We start from the raw sequence: 21,658 nt of genomic DNA on the forward strand, positions 1-21,658 counted from the left end.
TGGCATGACTCTCGGCTTTCCTCCAAGTAGCCCAAGCTCGCAACTCTTGGTTTGTTAGAAGTGGTTTGTGTTTATGTTTTTATTTTATTTACATTATCTATAGTCCTTTGTCACTGAGAGTAAAGGTAGATTACACAGTGTAAGTCAATACAAACATTGGCTGGGACATTCAATAAACAATAAATAGGGTAAGTAAGGCTAGCAGAAATTTGAAAACAAGCAAAAATCCAATACAGAGGGGAGGGGGGGAAACTCCAAAAATGCTGAAACAAAACAGCACAGAACTGTTACGCCGTAGAAGCTTGCTTACAGTACAGGATCATACTTAGTGTAGTCCCCAAGGTATCTCTCTGACTCATTTCCTCACACCACAGCCCTATCACCTGTGTAAGAACGCTCTCCAGAATAATTTAGTTTTGCAGAAAGCTGGAAGAGTGGGAGCTTTCCTGACGTCTTCAGGCAGACTATTTCATGAGGTGGGGACCACTACAGAGAACGCATGCATATAGGCAGCTTTTAATTTTGCCCATTTGTAATTGTGGTTTAAGACTTAGGCCTGACTAGTTATAGTTCCATTTAAGAACAAAGAACAGGAAACTTTTTTTCTTTTAGTACAGTCAACTTGTGCCCAGTATCTAAACACCTTTACAAGTCAGCTGCCAATCTAAACAGAAAGTAAAGCAGATGGATGGCTTCAGCATTAAGTCTCTAGTCGTTCCCTTTCTGCTTATTATCTGTGCAAAAAATGAACGATGTTCAGGGCTCATTTTGAGGGGGAACGTGCAGGAACACAGTTCTGGCAGTTCCCCAAAGAGGTCACATGTCAAGTGGCCCCACCCACCTGACTCAGCTATTTTGGGCCTGTTTCGGCCTGGATTGGGGCCAACACTGCCCAGATCGGGCCTCTGACAGGTGGTGGATCACTCTCTTGCTCAGCAGCGGACCGATCCTGACCATTTGGGGCCCCTTTTCAGCCATTTTCAGCCCCTTTTTGCCATTTTGGGCCCAATTTCAGCCCTGAGTGTCCAGGACTGAGTCCAAAACAGCCAGGATAGGTGATGTCAGGGGTGTGGCATATGCAAATCAGTTGTGCCAATGACACTTCTGGCGATGGCAAGGGGCGTGGCATATGCTAATGAGTTATGCTAATGAGTTCCTCCAGCTCTTTTTCTAGGAAATAACCCCTGATGATGTTAATATGCGCAGAGGAGAAATAGTAGATTGACATAAAGCAGAGGAGAAATTTAAAAGGGTTCCCAAAGGATACGCCTGCTTTGAAGTGGAGACAGGCAGGCAAGGCTCGAGCGTGCTGCCACGAAGTCCACCAGAAGTCTCTCTACTCCGGACGACTTGCGCGGCAGAGGTGAAGCAGCCAAGGCGAGGGAGCTTCAGGGCGGGTGCAAGAGCGCGCAAAAGTTCATCCCAATTTGGGGGGGGGGGGGAAGACGCTGTGCAAAGGCAAATGTTTTAAGTTTCTAGCTCTTTGGAGACTGCATTTGTGCAGACCCGAAACGCGCCGCCAGTCCCGCAGCTCCCCTCGGGAAAGCCTCGACCACGCGCCTGCCCGGCACAGGTAGGTTGCCCCCCTGGGAAACAGGCGCAGGCGCCCCCGGGCCCGAAAGGGACGTCCGCTCTCGCTTCACTTCCGCCCTTACCCTGCAGGAAGGGGCGGGCCTCGGAGGCGGGGCCTTCCAGGGAGCAACATGGCGGCGGCATTGAGGAGCGTGAAGGTAAGAGGCCTCCGGGCCGAGCGGGGCTGCCTCTACGGGGCTCGAGAGGGGACACGCGGGAGCCGCAGCGGCGGAGTCGGAGGGGGACGCTCTCGTTCTCCGAGCTGAACAAGGCCTGGCAGGCGCCCCCCGCAGGCCCTCCGGGGCCTCAAGCGGCTGCACGGAAGGCAGGAATCCCACAGGTGAACCCTCTGGCCTGCCGCAGACGAAAACGCGAGGAGGGGGGACGGAACGGGGGCTGCTGGGTTGCTCCGCGTTGCTCCGCGCGCGGTTCCCTGGTTGGAGTCCTGCGGGTCAGGCAGCGGGGCCGAGCTCTGGACCGCTGCCAGGAGAAGGCAATGCGGGGAGGGCCTGCGGAGGTTTGCCAGGACTTTCTTGGTTTCAGACAGAACCAGAGGGTTGGAAGGGACCTCCAGGGTCATCCAGTCCTACCCCCTGCACAGTGCAGGACATGCATAGCTTCCTCCATCCCGGGTGACCCCTGCTCCATGCCCGGAAGGTAGCCGTGGGTGTGCAGGTGCTGGTTTGCCAGCTCCCGTTTAGGAAATTCCCCAAAGGCTAGTGAAAGCGGCAAGCCTCTGAGCATAGGGATAGGGTTGCCAGCCTCCAGGTGACAGCTGGAGTGATACTTTCCTCATTCTCTGTTTTACCTGCAGGGGATGGTCGGCTTGGTGACCGGCGGAGCTTCTGGGCTGGGCCGTGCCACGGCCGAGCGGCTGGTACAACAGGGAGGCAGTGCCGTGCTAGTGGATCTGCCGAAGTCCGACGGGGAGACAGTGGCCAGATCTCTGGGGGAACGCTGTGCCTTTGCTCCAGCAGATGTAGGATACTTCGGAGGGAGAAGGGAGAGAACGGGCTCTTCATCTCCAGGAGCAAGATGAAGGGGCTGAGCGGCTACATCTCTCTCTTCTGCAGGTTACATCCGAGTCAGATGTGAAGGCTGCTTTAGCTCTGGCATGTGAGAAGTTTGGGCGCGTGGATATAGCAGTGAATTGTGCTGGTGTTGCAGTGGCTGTCAAGACCTATAACATAAAGAAGGGTCTCCCTCACAACTTGGAGGACTTCCAGAGAGTTATCAATGTGAGTAGGGTACAAGGTCCGTTCTGCCTCTTGGTTTCTGCAGGGGTCCCAATTCTCCTTGCCTGAAAGAAGTCAGGCGGAAACTTAAGACATTTGGAGGGAAATTACTATTGACTGCTCTAACATGCGCTTGTGAGGGTGTGTGTGTTCTGACTTCCCAGTGAACCAAGCAGGGTGGGGACAGGAATGCTGTGGTTGTCTGCCTTATCTGTCCCTGTTCCTTAGGTGAACATCGCTGGAACATTCAATGTAATTCGTCTGGCAGCCGGTGCGATGGGGCGGAATGAGCCTGACACCGACGGACACAGAGGGGTGATTGTCAACACAGCCAGTGTGGCAGCCTTTGAAGGACAGGTGAGCCGTAGCACTTTCCCAGCCGGTAAGCTAGGGCGGTGCACTGTTTTAAACTGGGAGCGTTCATGTCAGCTTCTGGACATACAGGGAGCACTGAGGTCCAGGCATGGCAGGAAAGGGTCTTGTAAAAGAAGGTGGGTACGGCCAGTCACTGCATTTATACAGCAGTTTAGGTGTGCCCTGCCCCTTTGGTGAAAGGTGTAAAGCTCCGTAGGACACTAACCAAGTAGCGCTTTGCCCTTCAAGCTCTGCAGAACTGCTGTTCTTTCGTGTCTGCAGAGCCTGCTGAAACTGATGGAGGCCTTTAGTCCTGGAGCGACCCTTCCTTAGTGTATGTGGGACAGCTGGCAGTGGAGGGTGTAAACTGTAACAATTCCTTAGTCAGTTTTCTGCTTTGTGGTAACCCTTTCTCTTCTGCAAGTGACCACTTGATGCTACAGTCCGAAAGTGATGGACGTGCAATGCTCTGGTAGCCTTTTCAATGAAATTTTGGTCCCAAACCATTAGGAGGAGTCTTGGGTATCGGGTGGAAAGCATAAATTAATCGTGTAACCCTTACAATGCCAGTTTGTAAACTGGTGCTCCTGCCTGTAAACAGGGGCAGTGAGTTTTATGGGTGGGATGCATTGGGAATATTTCCTGTGCAGATTTTATTGAAGTGAAATGGGAGCTTCCCTGTAGAAGCATTTCAATGCCGGTGTGGTCCAGCGATTAGAGCAGGGGCTCACCAGCCAGCATCTTTCCTGGCAGCCACCAAGTGCTTTTCGAAAGTGGGTTGGACTAGGTGGGACTGTGGCTTTATGTAAAGTACTTTACCTGTGGAAATAGCAGAGTGATATTCTTCAAAGATGGTAGATTTAGTTCTGACTAAACATGATTGGGCTGCACAAATAAAATGTTTGATGCGCTTAACTGGAACTTCTGTTGAAGTAATCCTATTTTCCCTGTTTGAATATAGTTTTATAATCCAGGCAGAAGTTTATCACTACCTCAAATTTTGTTCACTTTTCAAAAATCATTTATGTTCCTGTCAAAATCTGGCCAGAATCTTTCTCTTGCTGCCCACATGTGCGGCCCGAGGGCACTGACTGTTGTCGTCACAAGCAATAGTGCTGGTTAAGAATGGCTGGGCACATGAAAGAAGAGCTCATGTAAAGGAAGTAACTAGGAGAGCAGACATTTGTTTCTCTTTTCCTTTTGCATAATTGTGTTAGATGCCTGCGAAATGAAGACAGATAACCGCCCAGATGAGGGTTTCTTAGCTACCTTGTGCGTATGCAAGAAAATATTTTGAAAAACTGTGTTGGCTGAAAGTTTCAACGCTTCTCTCATGCTTATGCACGGCCTCCCTGAGTCAGAATTCAAACAGTACCTGCAGGCTGAACAAGTTTGGGGACCCCTGTGTTGGAGTGTCTGGTTAGGACAGAAGGGTCTCAAATTAATTAGACGACCTTGAACTGGTCAAGCACTCTCAGCTTCCTCTCACAGTTGTTGTGAAGATAAAATAGAGGGAAGAGCCACCACAGAGTTCATTGAACGGGAAGATTTTTTTAAAAAAGTATGGATTCCAGATGGGCTACTCTCTAGAGTAGGCCAAAATCATGGGATCATGAGAGCCAGTTTGGTGTAGCAGTTAAGAGCGCGGGACTCTACTCTGGAGAGCCGGGTTTGATTCCCCACTCCTCCCCTTGTAACCAGCTGGGTGACCTTGGGTCAGTCACAGCTCTCTCAGAGCTCTCTCAGCCCCACCCACCTCACAGGGTGATTTGTTATGCGGATAATAATGACATACTTTGTAAACCGCTCTGAGTGGGCATTAATTTGTCCTGAATGGCGGTATATAAATTGAATGTTATTATTACTATCTTTTTTTTTCTTATGGAGGTGTGAGGAATATAACCTTAAACAACATACCTATGCTATGGTTACTTATTGAAGATATTGCTGGAGGTGAGATATGTAATTTTAATGGGTTTGTTTCTACTTTCGTATCCTGCCCTTTGCTTACATGTAACTTGCAGCAACTCATGGGGAACCTTTCCTGTTTACTTAAGCCACGAATTAAATGAAGACATCTTCTGGAATGGATTAGGAGAGAATTGGCTCAAAAACTGACATTCTGCCAATCCTTTACAGGGATGTTACGTGGTCAGGAGCTGCTCCAGACATCTAGCTCACAAGCCTGAGTTGGGCGCTTGGCCTCTGCCGTAATCCTGGCAAATGACTTGCCCGGCAGATTGGGAGTTGCTTCAGAGGCACTCTGGAAAGGACTGTGGCTCAGATCTGTGGCTTGGGTTGTGAGTGTGTGAGGCCAGGGAAAGGGAAGAGTCCTCGGAGTGTTCTTTCTGATTGCCAGTTGGCTCTGGGCTTAGAAGAGATTTGGTGTAGGGAGGAGGGGTGGGGAGCAGCCCAGGCATTCGTGTCGGATTAATCCCTGAGCGCTGCTGGCCCTCCTGCATGGAGGCAGCTGGTAGTCTGTGACGCTCCCGGTTTGTAGCCAGAGAGATTTGTAGGCCTGGAAATAGCATGGAGGCGTGTACTCAAACACGCCTTAAGCCACTGCACAGGTGGGGTGGAGGCACCCTCTGTTCTGGAGTGCACAAGCACCGCTTGTGCTTTGGCGTTTTTGGCACGCTTATCAGGTGTTGGCCACTTCTAAGCTGACCTGTGAAGGGCTACTAGAGATCCACTCATGAACCGTCCACACCCTGTGTTCAGAGGTGTTGCCGATCTCGTCCTTCCTTTCTCAGTCACTATGTGTATATTGAGCCTTCTTTCAGAGCTATTCTGACACAGCTGGCACACTGTAGCCATCCATGTGTATGTTGGAAGACACTTCTGCCTGGTGAATGTGGGAAGTGCTGGCGTTTTGGACTTTGAGGACCTGGTTGTTCCCTCTTTGTTCCGCAGGTCGGCCAGGCTGCCTACTCTGCTTCCAAAGGAGGCATCGTGGGAATGACTCTGCCCATTGCTCGGGATTTGGCCCCCATGGGGATCCGAGTTGTTACCATTGCACCAGGTGAGTCTCCGAAGGGGGGGGTCGGGGGGACGCTAGAGCTGTGTGTGTGTGTGTGTGTGTGGCAGGCGTACGCAGGGCTCAGGTCGCTGGAGGTTGATTCTTTGGTTTTAAAAAAGTGAACGTTTTGTACCAAATATATAAAGAAATCCAGCTTCTGTGATCTGTGCAATTAAGATGAATGCATCCAAAATTGCATTTTTTATTCGACTTACTCAGCATCTTTGGCTGTTTTGTAGTCATTAGGTGGAAGATGAGGAACGCTGTCTGGCGCTGAAATCCAACCACTTCTAGTGATCTTATTTGGATGCCCCTTGGGCATCTCAGAACTCAGTAGCAATTGTCCACACCCTTTTAAGTCTGCATTCAGGTTCTGGAACTTTCTTTTATTAGAGAGAGAACGGAAGCTGAATTCTGCTGTTTTTGTGCTCTCGGGGAGTTGCTGCATACATACGACCCTGGCCCATGAGGCTTGTCGGCGTGTGCAGGAGAGGGGACAGAGACAGCTGTGAGCTTGTTTGTTTTTTTCCCCCCCAGGCCTGTTTGCAACACCGCTGCTGGCATCACTTCCTGAAAAAGTACGGACGTTCTTGGCACGGCAGGTGCCCTTCCCGAGTCGCCTGGGTGCCCCGGAGGAATATGCTCATCTGGTGCAGTGCATAGTGGAAAATCCCATGCTCAATGGCGAAGTGATCCGACTTGATGGTGGTATTCGAATGCAGCCCTGAGCCGCAGCCCTGGCCTGGAGAAGCAGGAAGGGGCCTGCCCTATCCTCCTGTTCCCCTGGAGGTTATCTTCTGTCCAGGGGACTGTAACAGCAGGACTTTGAACCTGCTGGCGGTTATGACTGCATGTGCAGTTTTCCTCTTGCTGGAAGAGGGGCCAGCAAAGCAAATGATCAACAGATAGAACTTCTAAGAAATGAATGATTGTTAATCACCTTTCTGCTTGCTGTAGGAGTTCTCCTCTCTAGGGTGCGTATAGGGGGGGGCAGTTGAGGAAGCTCCACCTTCCTTGCTTCTGCCACACACACACACACACACACACACACACCCATTTAGCCTTCCTCCACATTTCCAAGATCTTGCAATCTAGTAGTAGTACCTCTTTCTGCATTCTCATTGGGAGGGCTTGGTACAGACTGTATCGCCTCAAGGAATCAAGAACCTCAAATTTTACCAGAATAAATGTAAATTAAGCTCCTTCGTTTACTTTTTCCTTCAGCTTCCTGATGATTCAAAAAGGATTTGTGACGGGGGGGGGGCGTTGGGGGAAGCTACGACGAGGCCAGAGCAGCAGAGAGCAGGACTGAGGGGGCAGTTCAGCTCCCGAGTGTCGTACAAACTCTCCTTGGCTACCACCCACTGGCCACAATCTTAGCAAGCGCCTGATTCTCTCTGCAACTAGACGGCCCAGATGCTGTTGCTGCCTTAGATGAAAGTTCAGAATTGCACTGGGTTGCTGCAGGAACAGTTTTGGGAGCTCTAAATTTGGACTGGGCAATTTTGAGCTGGGGCGAGAGCTTTGCCAGAATGAACCCGCTGCCCAGCAGAGAGCAAGAAATCAATCCTGCACCCTTGCCAGGTGACTGGCCCCGCCGTCAGCCCTATCAGTAGTGTATGGATGAAAAAAGTATTAGACCTTGAAGAAGAGCTCTAAAGCCAGGGAGTGGGTGGGCTCACCGAAACCAGAATATAATCTTCTCTAGAAAGGCCATGTGAGATTGGCCCTTGGGCTTCCACCTTCCCTAATTCTCTGCTTTACTGGCTAAACTTGAGTGCGAGAAGGCCTTTCCAAATCCCCAATTCTGTTGTGCCCTGTGATGTTGGGTACCCTTGGAGGTCTGAGAGGTACTGGGTGCCACCGTCATTTGGGGGCAGTGGTTGTGGCTCAGCTGATTGGTGGCCAGGTGAGATGGGAGGAGCAGGTCCTGCCAGGAAAATACCCTCCCCACCGTCCTCCGTCACATGGGTGGGCACCAGGTAAAAACCCGATGCGCTAAGTGAGCCCATTCTACAAAGCAGTTTTTCAGAGAAGCTACCTTCCCTGTATCAGGGCAAAGCTTCAAAAGCTCCACATTAAGTCATTTGAACTCGGCTCCTCCCTGTGAGCTCTGGCCTGGTCCCTGCCTCCCCCTGTGGCAGCTGCCGGGAGGCATTCTCTGTCTACACAAAAAAGACACACCTTGTTTTGGAATAAGCAAAGACGTTTTAGAGTTTTCTTCCATCAACGGCTGCTGGTGTTGAACTGCAGGTGGTATTGGGCTGTGGGGGTGTTGGAGTACACCTCCTTCTCCAGATACTGTAAGCTGCAAGACACAGAATAGAGACACCGTGTGTTCTGTGAAGGGTGTTCAGGAGTGTGTAGGCTGGGGGTGTGCCAGGTTTAACCCTGCCCTGGTTTCAGTGAACAGATGAAAGCATCTGTTTGAGCATGCACAGAATGTTTTCCCCTCACTGGTGCTGAGAATCCCCGCACATGAGAAGGGCTCTTAGAAGAGAATGTGAGCTTTGCAGACAGAAAGCTGAGGGGCCTGCTTCACTGCTCTAAAAATTAAAATGTTTCCCACACATTGATCTGGATGTCAGATCTCAGCAGCTAAGCAGGGTCAACCCTGGTTGGTACTTGGATGGGAAACCGCCAAGGAAGTTCAGGGTCGTTACACGAAGGCAAGCAATGGCAAACCATCCCTGTTGGTCTCTTGCCTGGAAAACCCCATGATACGTCAACACAAGTTGGCTGCAACAAGACCCGCCCCCTAGGCATCCCCTTTTCTGGCCCCTGGGAGTATTACCCCAAGATGTCCTGGGGCTTAGCCTGGAACCCCAAGCAACATCCTCCTCAACAGGCAGGGGTTTGTGTTTCTACTCAGGCAGGGGAGCTGGAATGACAATCCCTCTTCCTGCTCCACTCCTACTTACTGTGCCTTTTGTGCCTTTGCCAGCTGCTGATTGTAGGCACCCAGGCTCTTCTGCAGCTGCAGGCGGAAATTCTGCTGCTGCTCCTCCTCCTCCATGGCAGCCCGGGCAGCCAAGTGACGCTGCCGGTCCCATTCTGCATCCAACTGCTGCTGCTCTTCCCGCAGCCTCTGCAGGCAGAAAGATTGGCAAGGAAGCGTCAGTGCTGGAGTCTGAGCTGGGAGGGCTCCCGTTCTAAGCTCTTCTGGGCCACGAGCTCAGGGGCGGGGCGGGGGGTGCTTAGGTCAGCCACTATTCTTGACATCTCAGTGCTGCCCTCCTTTCAGTAGGGTTAATAATACTGGTCTGTTCTACAAGGCTGTTGTACATAATTCTGTACCTTATCTTGTTTTAGCTCAATTAGTAAAGGAGAATATACTGGAGTCCAATGAGAGAATAAACATAGGCCTTTATTGCTTATAAGCAAGGAAGTATAACACAGTTACCGGGAGGAAAGGCTCCTTGAACTGGTCAGTTCTTCAGAGCTATGATGCTACAACGTACGAATTTATACCTTTGGGCCAATTAGCATAAGTTATATGAGTTACAACCTTGGGACTACTGCTCCAAGCAAGTGACCACCCCTGTCTCACACTGGAAGAACAATTCTGGACATCATTACAATACGCATACTTCTCAATATCTTTTTGCATTAGCATTGCTTATCACTTTAGAACATGGTTCATCTTTTCAAGGAACATCTTCTATTAGCAACATTTTGGGCTTTGCAAGCAAATACTATTTTTTCTTTGTAGCTACTTAGGCTCCCTTCTGACACCTGGGAGCTCTTCATATCCTTGACACGTCCTGCTGGTCTAGGGGAAAGGGCGCAAGTCGGAAAGGACGCAAGTCGGAAAGGACGCAAGTCGGAAAGGACGCAAGTCCTCTCTGCGTCCTTGTTTTCTAGAACAAAGTTCAGTGCCTGCTATTTCTGTTTCTTGCAGGTAAACTCCCTCTGGCTGTCCTACTTGCAGCTGGTCCTTCTCTTTATTCTTATTTTACAGCTACGTATGGCATAGTACATAGTGGTTACAGGTGCATCTTACTACCAGTAAGCTAGGCCAGTATACATACGTGGGTAGCCTTCCCACCAAACTTCAAATAACAGGCACCTCACAGTAACTGGTATTTGCACATGTCATCTGCCTGGGCACTTTACCCCAGTGTTCACTCTCTACTTTGCACAGTAAAAATACAGTTCAATTACATGAAAATAGGAAAGGCATATGAAAATGTTCTAGTCCGTTAAATTTACTTCCATCACTGTTGAAAAGGCTTACTGGAAGAATGTGTGTGAAATTATTTCAACGTGGACGGCACTCAAGCCTGGTGCCTCTCTAATAAAATTCCCATGGTTTGCAAGTTTCTCTACCATTTTCTCCCAGGTAGCTTTAACGCTACAGGTAGAAGAGTACTGGAATAGTCCAGGAAGAGCCAGTAACAGACGGTATTTGGTCTATCTGTGATCGTTCACTTGAGAGAGAGAGAGAGAGAAAGAAGCCTTCAGGCCTTTCCCTGGGAACTGTGGGAAGGGAAACGCTCCACCTGCACAGCCTTACGGGTCTATAAACCGACTGTCCTCCAGCGCCCTCCCCAAATTGGTGTTGGTTAGTCTTAAAGGTGCTACTGGACTCTTTACTATTTTGCAACTACAGACTAACACAGCTAACTCCTCTGGATCTACCTGTGGTATACATTCATAGATACATAAAGCTGCCTTACACTGAATCAGACTATTGGTGTAGGTAGACACTACATCCTGCCTCACCTCGCCCCCTACAAACACTTGGACCAGAAAGGCTGCCTAATTCTGGTGTACACATCGGGGATTCCATGCTCAGCTAGGCTGCCAGCTGACAATGAACACCGCCCTCCCTCCAGCCCACATTTCAGGAAGCTTTGGGTGGACAGCCTTCTTATAACACGTCATTAAGAAGCTGATGAAACTTGCAAGCCCTTCCTGAAGCCCCTCGTGGGGTCTGGCTCGCCCTCCAGCGCCCCCGCTCCACTTGCCTGGTTCTCTTTGCACTGTTCCTTCTGCATTTTCCACACAGCCTCCACTTGCTCAGGGCTCATCCCCTTCCAACAGTAGGGGACCATACGATGTGGCCCAACTAGGCTTTTGGCAACATCTGGATTTTCTGTTAGGATGTCACCCGTCAAGTGGTTGTGGATCTCTGCATAGTTATCGTCTTGCTCCTGCTGCTGGGCGAGGCGCTGTTGCTCTGCGGCCTCTGCAGCCTGATTGGGTGAGAAGGAGCGGGGCAAGAGGGAGGGAGCAGTTAATGGCTGGCACAAAGCCTGGGGAAGCCTCTGCCCCAACCCGTGGCCAGCTGCCCCAGCTCAACCCTCACACCTTTGCTTGCCCTTAGGCTGCTCTGCAGCTCAGGCTATCGGAAGCTGGCCGAGTACCTGCGCCCGGTTGAAGTCCGCTCTTGCCATGGCTTTGATCCTGCGGCATTCGTCCTCCAGGCGTGCCAGCTCCAGAGCCCGCAGGTCTAGCTCAATCCTTTTCTTGTCCTCCAGGGTATCTGCAAGGAAACCCGAAGGACTGAAATGGAAGCCCAGGAATTCCAGCTCACCGCCTTTGGGCGCCCTCCAAGCGTAGGCCAGGCGCAATGCTGTGAGGGTGGCTTCTTCCCTCTGAAAGCGTTGCCAAAGGGAGGGGCGAGTCATGTGTGCAGAGAGGGAGGCCTCCGTGCTTGAAATCTGTATCTCTAATGTATGGCTGGCGGAGAAGGCCCTCAAGTCCTAGCTGACTTATGGCGACCCCTGGTGAGGTTTCCATGGCAAGGGACTAACAGAGGTGGTTTGCCGTTGCCTGCCTCTGCAGCCCTGGTCTTCGTTGGAGGTCTCCCATCCAGTTACTAACTCATGAGATGTGTGAGCAGGGAGGACACAATCCGCTGAGTTACACTCCTGCACAATCTTCCCTGAGATGAATGAAAAGGTGGAGGGGGGGGGTGGGTCCTGTTTCTTATTATGAGACTTGTGCAGGAGAACTTCCCGGTTTGTTGCCACTCATGCTGAAGTAGCGGAAAGGGGTGGGCCACTGCTATTTCCTGTGTCTGGTGCCAAAACAGCGTGTCAGGATTGGTGCCCTTTTATTCATATGCATCCCTTTGGCCACAGCCTCCTGCCCAGCCTCCTCTCCTGGAGACCAGCCAGGGTGTGCTCGCATCTGCCTGAAGGCTTGCGAGAGCCTGCCCACACTCACCTGCGTATCTGCGGTCAGCCCGGGCCTTTTCCCGCTCCATCTTCTGCTCCTCCAGGTCCCGCTTGTTCTGTTCCTTCAGCAGTTTTTGCCTGGCGAGCCCGTTCCAATCCTCGCCAGCAAAGTGCTGCATGCTTGACGGACCGCAGCGTGGGTCGTCATCGCTCACGCGGGCCGGTTGCCCTTTGCGGACTGCCTCCGGGTCGTGGATGTCCCACTCCCGCCGAGTGGCGGGCTGCTGGTTCTGCTCACGGAACTCCACTAGGGCCTGGTTGAGCTGCCTTCTCCGCTGCTGCTCTTCTTTCTCCAGCATCTGGGCAATCTTGTCGCACTGGATCCGTTCTGCATCTGCACAGGACAAAAGGATGCTACCGGGTGGTGTGCTGTGTGCTCTGTCCCATCACAGATACGCAAGCCACGGGATAAGCACATGTGCTGGATGGGACTGTGTGCATTTGGTGTGAACATTTGACATTTTTGACCCAGGTAACTGCAACTATGCAACTAACAACTGAACTGTGCACATTCTGGAATTGTCATACATCTGCAGTTTTTGCTTTTTGGTGCATGTGATTCTGTATCTGCTAGTTATGGGATCTAGAAGAAAGTGGAGTGAAAATTGGTGGAAGGAACATTAACAATTTGAGATATGTAGATGAGACCATGTTACTGGCAGAAAACAGTAAAGACTTGAAACGACTACTGATGAAGGTTAAAGGAGAAAGCGCCAAAGCAGGATTACAGCTGAACATCAAGAAGACAAAAGTAATGACTACTGAGGAATTACACAATTTTAAAGCTGACAATGAGGAAACTGAAATTTTTCAAGATTTTCTATTCCTTGGCTCAATCATCAACCAAAAGGGAGACTGCAATGAAGAAATCAGAAGAAAATTGAGACTCAGAAGAGCAGTTGTGAGGGAGCTAGAGAAGATTTTTAAAGACAAAGATGCCTCTCTGGGGACCATGATCAAGATAATCCAAACTATGGTATTCCCTATTACTATGTATGGATGTGAAAGCTGGACAGTGAAGAAAATTGGTTCATTTGAAATGTGATCCTGGAGGAGAGTTTTGCGGATACCGTGGACAGCCAAAAAGACAAAAAATGGGTACTAGATCAAATCAAGCCTAAATTCTCCCTAGAAGCTAAAATGACCAAATTGAGGCTATCGTACTTCAGTCACTTCACGAGAAGACAAGACTCTGGAAAAGTCAATAATGCTAGGAAAAGTGGAAGGCAGCAGGAAAAGAGGAAGATCCAAAAGGAGACGGCTTGACTCAATAAAAGAAGCCTCGACCTCCAGTTTGCAGGATCTGAGCAAATCTGTTAATGATGGGATGTTTTGGAGGTCTTTCATTCATAGGGTCGCCATAGGTTGGAGGTGACTTGACGGCACATCACACACACACACACACACACACACACACAGAGTTATGGGATGGGCAGAGGGGCCTTGATCATTCTCACCCTCAGCAATTCTTTCCAGTCTCTGATTTCTGACCCTTCACCCCGGCATTGTTCAGACAGTCCCTAGCATATCTTTGTAGCTGTGCAAGAGGAAGTGATGGGTTTGCTGAGATGAGAGCAGGAATTCTCTGAACTAGCGGCACTCATGCTGCAACCAGCAGAGAGACACATTCACGGTTGCTCTCATTGAAAAGAGCCACATTTACTTTTATCCCTTGCAAGAGGCCTGCACCACAGGGAGGCTTGCAGCTTTCCTGTCTGTCCAGTGGCAGCTGTTTCAAGGACAGAAGCAACTGCCATCCACAAGCCCCACCAGGCCAAAGGCATTGCCCGCTTTCCTGAAATACAGGGCAGGTGCCACATTGGGCAACTGTGCTTGGAAGTTCGACAGATGGCATGTCCAAGAGCCATATGCAGCTCCCCAGCTACTGAGTGAGTATCACTGCTCTAAGCAATACCTGCCACACCACAGCTCCTTTATTACCAAATGTGCTCAGGGCAACATATGCAAAATGCTTCTTCCATGTGAACAGGACTCAGGCCCAGAGGATCAGACAGAGGGGAATGAAACTGGATGCTGAGAAGTTTGCTATTGAAATGAAAAGTGACAGAGCTCCAAAGCAGGCGTAGGGAAAAAACTGTAATAAATTAGAATAATTGGAGGAGAATCAGGTGGAACAGGCAATCGGAGAAATATTTCGGTGCCTTTTAGCACAAAACACCACATAGCCCATCAATGCCAGTACCTAATTCTTATCCAGTAGTTACCCACATGGAGCCATACTTAGAAAGTAAGAGTAGAGTGGGGGGAGAAGTAAGCAAAGGAGTGAAAGATTCTTGTGGGGCAATATTTTCTGGGTTAAGGAATGGGTTAAGTGGATGATCCAGCATAAATTCTAGGCATTAGATGCAAATAATAATATTAATAACATTCGATTTATATTCCTTCAGGACAACTTTACGCCTACTCAGAGCAGTTTACAAAGTATGTTATTATTTATCCCCACAACAAAACACCCTGTGAGGTGGGTAGGGCTGAGAAAGCTCTGAGAAGCTGTGATTGACCCAAGGCCACCCAGCTGGCTTCAAGCAGAGGAGTGGGGAATCAAAACCAGTTCTCCAGATTAGAGTCCCGCCACTCTTAACCACGACACCAAACTGGAATGCAGCCAGCATGTCAGAAGCCAGGGCAGGCAGACAGGCAAGCAGAACATGCGTGGGCGGTGTGCTGGCCATGTGCAACTTGGCATTGGGAAGAGGGCTCAGCCACAGAGGCCAAACCGCTGCAGAAGAAAAGTTGACTTTAGCAGGCTTGCCAGGACAGTGGAAGTCTGGGAAATTAGCACTCCTGATTGGGAAATTAGCGTTTCTAGTTGGAAGAGGCAATGCGAAGCGGAGTGGCAGCTTGCTACTTGATGATTCGAGACCTGAAAGAAACCTGACTGGCCCGTTTGAATGTGTAGGCAGAGAAGAATCTGATCGGCCTGTTTAAATGAGAGCTGGTACACAGATTGCACGTGCCGCGGTGCCAGCCTGGTATGCCAAAATATCAACACAACTGCCACGGCGCCTTGGCTGGGCTGCTGCCTTGGACTCTTCTCAGGGTCCTGCACTCCTTTGTTCCTTCCTCTTGTCAGGGGCCTTTGACTCAGTCGAGCGAAGTGGCTAGTCACAGCCTCACATGCCTTGGACCAGCCTGCCACCATTTTGGCAGAGAGATTCTGTAGAATATGGCAGAGCATTCCAGATTTGGCAAAGGTAGTTGAGCTGGTAAAAACAGTAGGGAGAGATGCCAACTCAATGGCGATGTATTGATCTTGGCAACAATTCCCACAGAAGAATGCATACGCACAGCGCTGCATCATAGGAATTGGGATTGTCAGCCTGATGGGACTTCAGCGCTAGTCCACCTGGCCTTTGTTGTCCAGTCACCTAGCTTGTAGACGGCCCAATCAAAAGCGTTCAATGTCAGTAACGCCTGGAAAATGTTCTACAAATAAATACTGGGAAGTGTAGTGCACCGGACCTCATGCTACAAGAAGGCAGTCTACGAATTTCTACAAGGCAGGTTCCAAATTTCTCAGACTTGTGAAACCATTTCCACATTGATCTGCCTACCAAGGAATCGCGGAGCTTCTGCATCAGGCTCCCTCTGGGTCCTGCTTAGGCTTTGAGAGCATGCTCTCAGTTAGTGGGGGGCATTGAACACGCCTCTAGCTGTCCACCCTGTGCAAACTGAGAATGTACGGCAGAACAATTCCCTAGACCTGGGGGCTGCAGAGAAAGTTGGTATAAAGGAGGACGTGCTGTCCTTTGAGATGTGTGTCTGTCGCAGGTTTACCAGTTTCCTGAAGATCTCCAACAATTGGAGCTGCTCTCCAAACTACACTGTTCCCCAGGAGGAAATGGTAGGTTCAAAGGGCAGACTCTCCTAGACAGCATCTAGGAGGAACAGAAGTCCCTCCCCAGGAATCTCCCAAGGCACCGTTGGCAATCTAGCTTTGCCATAACCAGTTTTTTCACGAGGAGCACAAGAAAAGCTTCTACGGACCTTCAGGGATTCTAACAACACAGAATAAAAGTTAATCTCATCTGGGAGATCAGATTGATCCCGGCCATAATCTTCCTTCTTCAGGAGTCTGTGAAGTCCCCCAATTCACCTGCTGAGGCCAAAGTAATTCACGGCTGCAATATCTGTTTTACTTTGGCAGGGATGTAGTGAATTTAATAGCTTTCAGGCTGCTTTTCTAATTCTGCTTTGCTGGTTTTGTTTTGTTTTTAAACTATGTCATTGCAAATATTGGGAAAGTGGTTTAAATAAATGCAACCACTGTTAGTGTTATTTTTTAATTGAAATAATGCTTGTTGATACTTTCTTGTGCTAGCTGACAGCTTCCCAGATCCCTGGGGACAGGTCTGACAGAAGCCCAGGCGGAGGAGAGATGCTTACCAAAAGCTTCATCCCGGCACTTCTCTGCATTTTGTCTCCGTTTACGCTCTTCCACCTGGCTCTTCAGGTCTGCCACATCCACCTTAAAAGAAGAGCAGTGACCGTGCATGTGAGTGGCAGCTCAGAGCCAAGCTGTTAAAGGAGCAAGTTCTTCTGGGAGTGGAATGCAGGCGTCTGTCCCTCCCACCCCTTCCCAGTTGCAAAAGACAAAGATACCCCTCCTCCCCCGGTAACTTAAAGACCAGCACTTTCTATCACTGGCTTCCTTCTTTTTTTATATAACTTTTATTCAAAATTTCAGCATAATTATAAATATACGATAAAAAAAATTAAGTAAAAATACAAGAGGCAAAAAAGAGAGAGAGAGAAAAAATACAGGGTGAAACAACAGAAAATCTAATTAGAAAGCTGAGAGCCAGTTTGGTGTAGTGGTTAAGAGTGGCAGGACTCTAATCTGGAGAGACGGGTTTGATTCTCGTCTCCTCCACTTGAAGCCAGCTGGGGGACCTTGGGTCAGTCACAGCTCTCCAGAGCTCTCTCAGGCCCACCCACCTCACAGGGTGTTTGTTGTGGGGATAATTCTACTATATAAAAGGCTAAGTGTATTCAGGACAACTCACTTCCTACCCTGGTGCACCACCAGAGGGCGCTGCTATAGAGGGAAGACCAGATGAGTCAGCCAGACCTCCGCAGCGGAAAGCCCAGGCTGGGATCAGGAGCGGAGCAGGTGACAATGCCCACCACCTGCTTTCACCCAGCTAGGATCAGAAGTGGAGCAGGTGAAAATGCCCATCCCCTCTTCACCCAGCTGGGATCAGCAGCAGAGCAGGTGGAAATGCCAATCACCTCTTCACTCAGCTTGGATCAGAAGCAAAGCAGGTGGCAGTGCCCACTACCTCCTTCACCCGACCAAGATCAGGAGTGGAGCAGGTGGCAATGCCCATCCCCTTCACCAGGCTGGGATCAGGAGCAGACCATGAGGCAATGCCCACCCCCCTTCACCCAGCCTGGATCAGGCACAGAGCAGGAGGTAATGCCTACCCCCAACTTTACTCGGCAGGAATCGGAGTGGAGCAGGTGGCAATCCCTGCCCCCTTCACCCAGCCAAGATCAGGAGCTGAGCAGGCCTACCTTCGCTTCACCTGGCCAGGATCAGGTGCAGAGCAGGTGGCAAGGCCCGCCCCTTCACTTGGCTGGGATCAGGAGTGGAGCAATAATAATAATAACATTCGATTTATATACTACCCTTCACAATGACTTAACACCCATTCAGAGCGGTTTACAAAGTATGCTATTATTATCCGCACAACAAAACACCCTGTGAGGTGGGTGGGGCTGAGAGAGCTCTGAGAGAGCTGTGACAGATCAAAGGTCACCCAGCTGGCTTAAAGTGGAGGAGTGGGGGAATCAAACCTGGCTCTCCATATTAGAGTCCTGCTGCTCTTAACCACTACACCAAACTGGCTCACCAAGTGGCCACGCCTGCCCCCCCTTCACTCAGCTGGGATCAGGTGCAGAGGAAGTGGCTATGCCCACCCCCTACTGTCTTTATTAGGCTGGGATCAGTGAGGGAGGAGGAGGGAATGCCCTCCTGCCGTCCTGCCCGCCTTCCCCTTTCTAGAGCCTGTTGCATTTTTCCCCCATAATGAGCTTTGTTGCTAGTAATGGCATACTTTGTAAACTGCTTTGAGTGGGTGTTAAGTTGTCCTGAAGGACGGTATATAAATTGAATGTTGTTGTTATAATAAAATAAAAAAGAAAGAAAATTGGTATATATTCCTATTTCCTATTTGAAGCAATCAAAAGCTGCTATTTATTCTCCACTACCTTTAACACTTAACTATCTCTCCTTCCGTCCTAATCTTCAAAAGCACATATCCCTGGTTTCTCAGGGATCTTTTCTTGTTTTTACAACAGCGGGATTCATGCAGCCACCCTTCCAGAATCCCTCCCTGGTGGATGCATCCCAACTCGCTCCGTCCTATGTTCCTTTTTACAGGCCTAGGAACACAAAGGAAAGTCCTACCAATCCTTTTCATGCATCCTTTTGTTGTTGTTGTTGTTGGCCTTGCAGGGGGAAAAGGGCAAGAAAGGAACACAAAGTGCAGGACAGAATGCTGCATCTCCCACTGACAAGAGCCATTCACGTGCTGTACCCCACAAGACTGAAATGCTTTGCCAAGCAGGGAATTCACATGCTATACTCCAAATTTCACTCAATCTGAGACATATAGGTTTGTTTGTTAACCCTTTAGGTGTACCGTCAGTTGCAGTTTCCCCTTCCCTTACACCTGTGAGCAATCCTCTCACAGCAGCTGGGGTGCCCATTCAGGGATCTCCCTTCTCTCAGCCCCACCCACCTCACAGGGTGATTGTCATTGAGGATAATAATAACATACTTTGTAAACCACTCTGAGTGGGCATTAAGTTGTCCTGAAGGGCGGTATATAAATTGAATGTTACTGTTGTTATTATTATTAACATTTTTTTCAGTTAAAGAACCCTGTTTCTCAATATAACCCTGTTCATCCACTTCGGCCTTCCCAACATTTTCTCCTGTCCGTCCCCCCACCCAAGGCTATTACACCTGCTAGCTCCAGTCATGAGTCTTTTGGCAAGCGGTGCTGTCCCTCCGGCCCTGCCTTTCCGAAGAAGCCAGGAGGGCTCCCATCCAGCACACTATAGGAAGCGCTCACAGGTGGTGCTGCTTGGGACAAAATAAGCCGTATGGCTTTAAGGATGTCTTTCCGGGTGCTATTGGTAATTGCACTTGTAAGGTCTTTAGTTGACATTCCATCACTGCTAAGCTTTGTTTTTAATACATACGTGTTTTGTAGGCCTCTCTGAGACCCCTCTGTTGAGGTGCAAGGTAGGGTATATTTTTCACTAATCAACACGATAAAATAAATCCAATAAATCTTAATTTCAGATAGATTTCATCTCTGTATTCGACTTTCTACTTGTTGAAAAATTTTCTTTATTGCATCTGTTTCCCTGAATGTCCTAACCTGATGTTCACTGATGTACTTTGCTCAGTGAATATCCTAGCTGTTGATTATATTGTGTTTTCATTTGCACTGTGTAATCTGCTTTGGATCTCAGTGAGAAAGGGGACTATAAATATAAATAATAATAACATAATAATAATTAATCAGGCGTCACTCTAAGACAAAACCCCAGCATTGGGCTGGTTCACAGAAGTCAAACAGCAAACTCAAAACAAGAGGAGGCAGCGTTGCGCATGGCTTTCTCAGCTCTGAGATGTGTAGAGGGGGCAGGGCTGTCAACCAGTCTAGAGAAAAGTGTGTTTTTCCTTCATACTGTTGGCAATCTTATGGGGGAACTACAGCAGAGGCCCCACCCAGATCCCTCCCCAAACAATGCTCCCTCAATCCCCTCCATATCTCACTCCCATCCTCAGGTGGCGCGCATTGAAGATTCGACTCTGTCTCTGCTTCTCCCGGTTCCTGCGGGCCTCGATGGCTGCGGCCTCTTTGGCATCTGCCTGGACATCCACTTTGTACATTTTTGCACCTGTAAATGAGCCACATGTAGAGGTGATGCGCGTCTATGTGAGAAAAAGAGACAAGGCTTGCTGTACCTTTGCTAACCTTTGCTTCATTCCCTTCTTGGTGATGGGAAAAGGGTGCCTCAGGGCTATGCCTGGGCTGGGATCCTGTGGCTACCTCCTGGGTCAACATGTAAGGTTGCCAACTCTAGATTGGGAAATTCCTGGAGATGCACCCCTCTCATGCTGCCGTGTTCCCCAGCCTGTAGCATTCCCAGATCTGGAAATTCCAGGAGATTTCTGGGCAAGCAGAGGAGGGACCTCAGTAGGGTCTAAAGCTACAGAGCCCACCCTTGAAAGCAGCCATTTCCTCCCGGGGAACTGATCACTGTCAGCTGGAGGCCAGTTGTAATTCTGGGAGATCTTCAGGCTCCACTGGAAGGCTAACCAAGACTGAAGGCAAAGGGATATTGATTCACCAATGAAATAATTCAAAATAACACTAATCAGTTAGGGAATATTTAAATACAGAATTTTTAAAAAGTTTTTTTTTAAATATAACCATTAAGTGTAAAGTAGATGCAGAGGAGTGTAAAGTCCATGAATCTGATGAAGAGAACTGTGATTCTTGAAAGCTTATGCTACAATAAAGTTGGTTAGTCTTAAAGGTGCTTCTGGACTCTTTTTGATAAGTGTCAAGTGACTGTGTGCATATATCAGTAATAACAATAAATATCCCTAAAATTCATACATGGAATTTGATAATTGTGTATGTAGGATTAAAATATATTTATGGAATGCACTGATTCTAGGGATATTTATTGTTATTACTGATATATGCACAGTCACTTTACACTTAACTTTAAACTTTAAAAAAATTCTGTACTTAAATATTCCCTAACTGATTAGTGTCATATTGAATTATTTCATTGGGGGATCAATATCTCTAGGCCTTCAGCCGTGGTTAGTCCACCTTGGTTTCTCCTCTCAAGTACTGGGGCAGCCTCTCTTGTTGGTTTCCACCGGGATGCTGGAAAGCTTCCCCCCCCCCCCCCAACCCCAAGGGGAACTGATTCTCTGCTGCCGAGAGCAGTTGTGATTCCGGGAGATCTCCCGGCCCCACCTGGAGGTTGGCACCTCGAGAACACGGGGGGCTTTCCTCGTCCCCCCCAACTCTCCCCCCCCCCATCGCGCTCACCTGCTTCCTCCGCGCTCGGAGGCCTGCTCTGTTTACCTCCTCGTCTCTATGACAACGGGACAGCCCTCTAGCCTCCCTTTGGGAAAAGAGCACTTTGGTTCCACCCACGCATATGCAAATTTGACAAGCGAGAGGACCTATCAGCGAAAAGAGCGGGGCTGGCGGGGCGGGACGGCCGTA

General features: G+C 49.3%; 2 protein-coding genes across 4 annotated transcripts; one reads left to right on the top strand and one right to left on the bottom strand.

Moving 5' to 3' along the window:
- Positions 1-1,187: 1,187 nt before the first annotated feature.
- HSD17B10 (hydroxysteroid 17-beta dehydrogenase 10) lies at positions 1,188-7,382 on the top strand. Of its 2 annotated transcripts, none has more exons than XM_055003629.1 (6): positions 1,188-1,363; positions 2,387-2,551; positions 2,646-2,810; positions 3,036-3,164; positions 6,075-6,183; positions 6,718-7,382. In XM_055003629.1, exons 2-6 carry the CDS (start codon positions 2,390-2,392, stop codon positions 6,906-6,908), a joined length of 756 nt encoding a protein of 251 aa, XP_054859604.1. In that variant the 5' UTR covers positions 1,188-1,363; positions 2,387-2,389; the 3' UTR covers positions 6,909-7,382. The 2 variants fall into 2 exon arrangements, with proteins under 2 accessions (XP_054859604.1, XP_054859603.1); XM_055003628.1 differs by lacking the exon at positions 1,188-1,363 and adding an exon at positions 1,438-1,730.
- Positions 7,383-7,432: 50 nt separating this feature from the next.
- RIBC1 (RIB43A domain with coiled-coils 1) lies at positions 7,433-21,515 on the bottom strand. Of its 2 annotated transcripts, none has more exons than XM_055003626.1 (8): positions 21,479-21,515; positions 20,182-20,306; positions 16,773-16,854; positions 12,355-12,699; positions 11,550-11,668; positions 11,151-11,378; positions 9,102-9,268; positions 7,433-8,488 (listed from the first exon to the last, which is right to left on the bottom strand). In XM_055003626.1, exons 2-8 carry the CDS (start codon positions 20,296-20,298, stop codon positions 8,407-8,409), a joined length of 1,140 nt encoding a protein of 379 aa, XP_054859601.1. In that variant the 5' UTR covers positions 20,299-20,306; positions 21,479-21,515; the 3' UTR covers positions 7,433-8,406. The 2 variants fall into 2 exon arrangements, with proteins under 2 accessions (XP_054859601.1, XP_054859602.1); XM_055003627.1 differs by having other exon boundaries at positions 20,182-20,340; positions 21,479-21,490.
- Between the last annotated feature and the right edge of the window lie 143 nt (positions 21,516-21,658).

This window comes from Eublepharis macularius, chromosome 19, assembly GCF_028583425.1.
Source record: "Eublepharis macularius isolate TG4126 chromosome 19, MPM_Emac_v1.0, whole genome shotgun sequence".
NCBI classification, from domain to species: domain Eukaryota; kingdom Metazoa; phylum Chordata; class Lepidosauria; order Squamata; family Eublepharidae; genus Eublepharis; species Eublepharis macularius.

What these genes read in the sequence shown, in the direction of transcription:
- HSD17B10 (XM_055003628.1), top strand. Translation starts at nt 1,704, where the DNA reads ATGGCGGCGGCATTGAGGAGCGTGAAG. An exon ending in GTGCCTTTGCTCCAGCAGAT is followed by an intron (nt 2,552 to 2,645) that starts GTAGGATACTTC and finishes TCTCTTCTGCAG; the next exon opens with GTTACATCCGAGTCAGATGT. An exon ending in TGGCAGCCTTTGAAGGACAG is followed by an intron (nt 3,165 to 6,074) that starts GTGAGCCGTAGC and finishes TTTGTTCCGCAG; the next exon opens with GTCGGCCAGGCTGCCTACTC.
- RIBC1 (XM_055003626.1), bottom strand. Translation starts at nt 20,298, where the DNA reads ATGTACAAAGTGGATGTCCAGGCAGATGCCAAAGAGGCCGCAGCCATC. An exon ending in CGGACTTCAACCGGGCGCAG is followed by an intron (nt 11,379 to 11,549) that starts GTACTCGGCCAG and finishes TCACCCAATCAG; the next exon opens with GCTGCAGAGGCCGCAGAGCA. An exon ending in GCAAAGGCACAAAAGGCACA is followed by an intron (nt 8,489 to 9,101) that starts GTAAGTAGGAGT and finishes TGTGTCTTGCAG; the next exon opens with CTTACAGTATCTGGAGAAGG.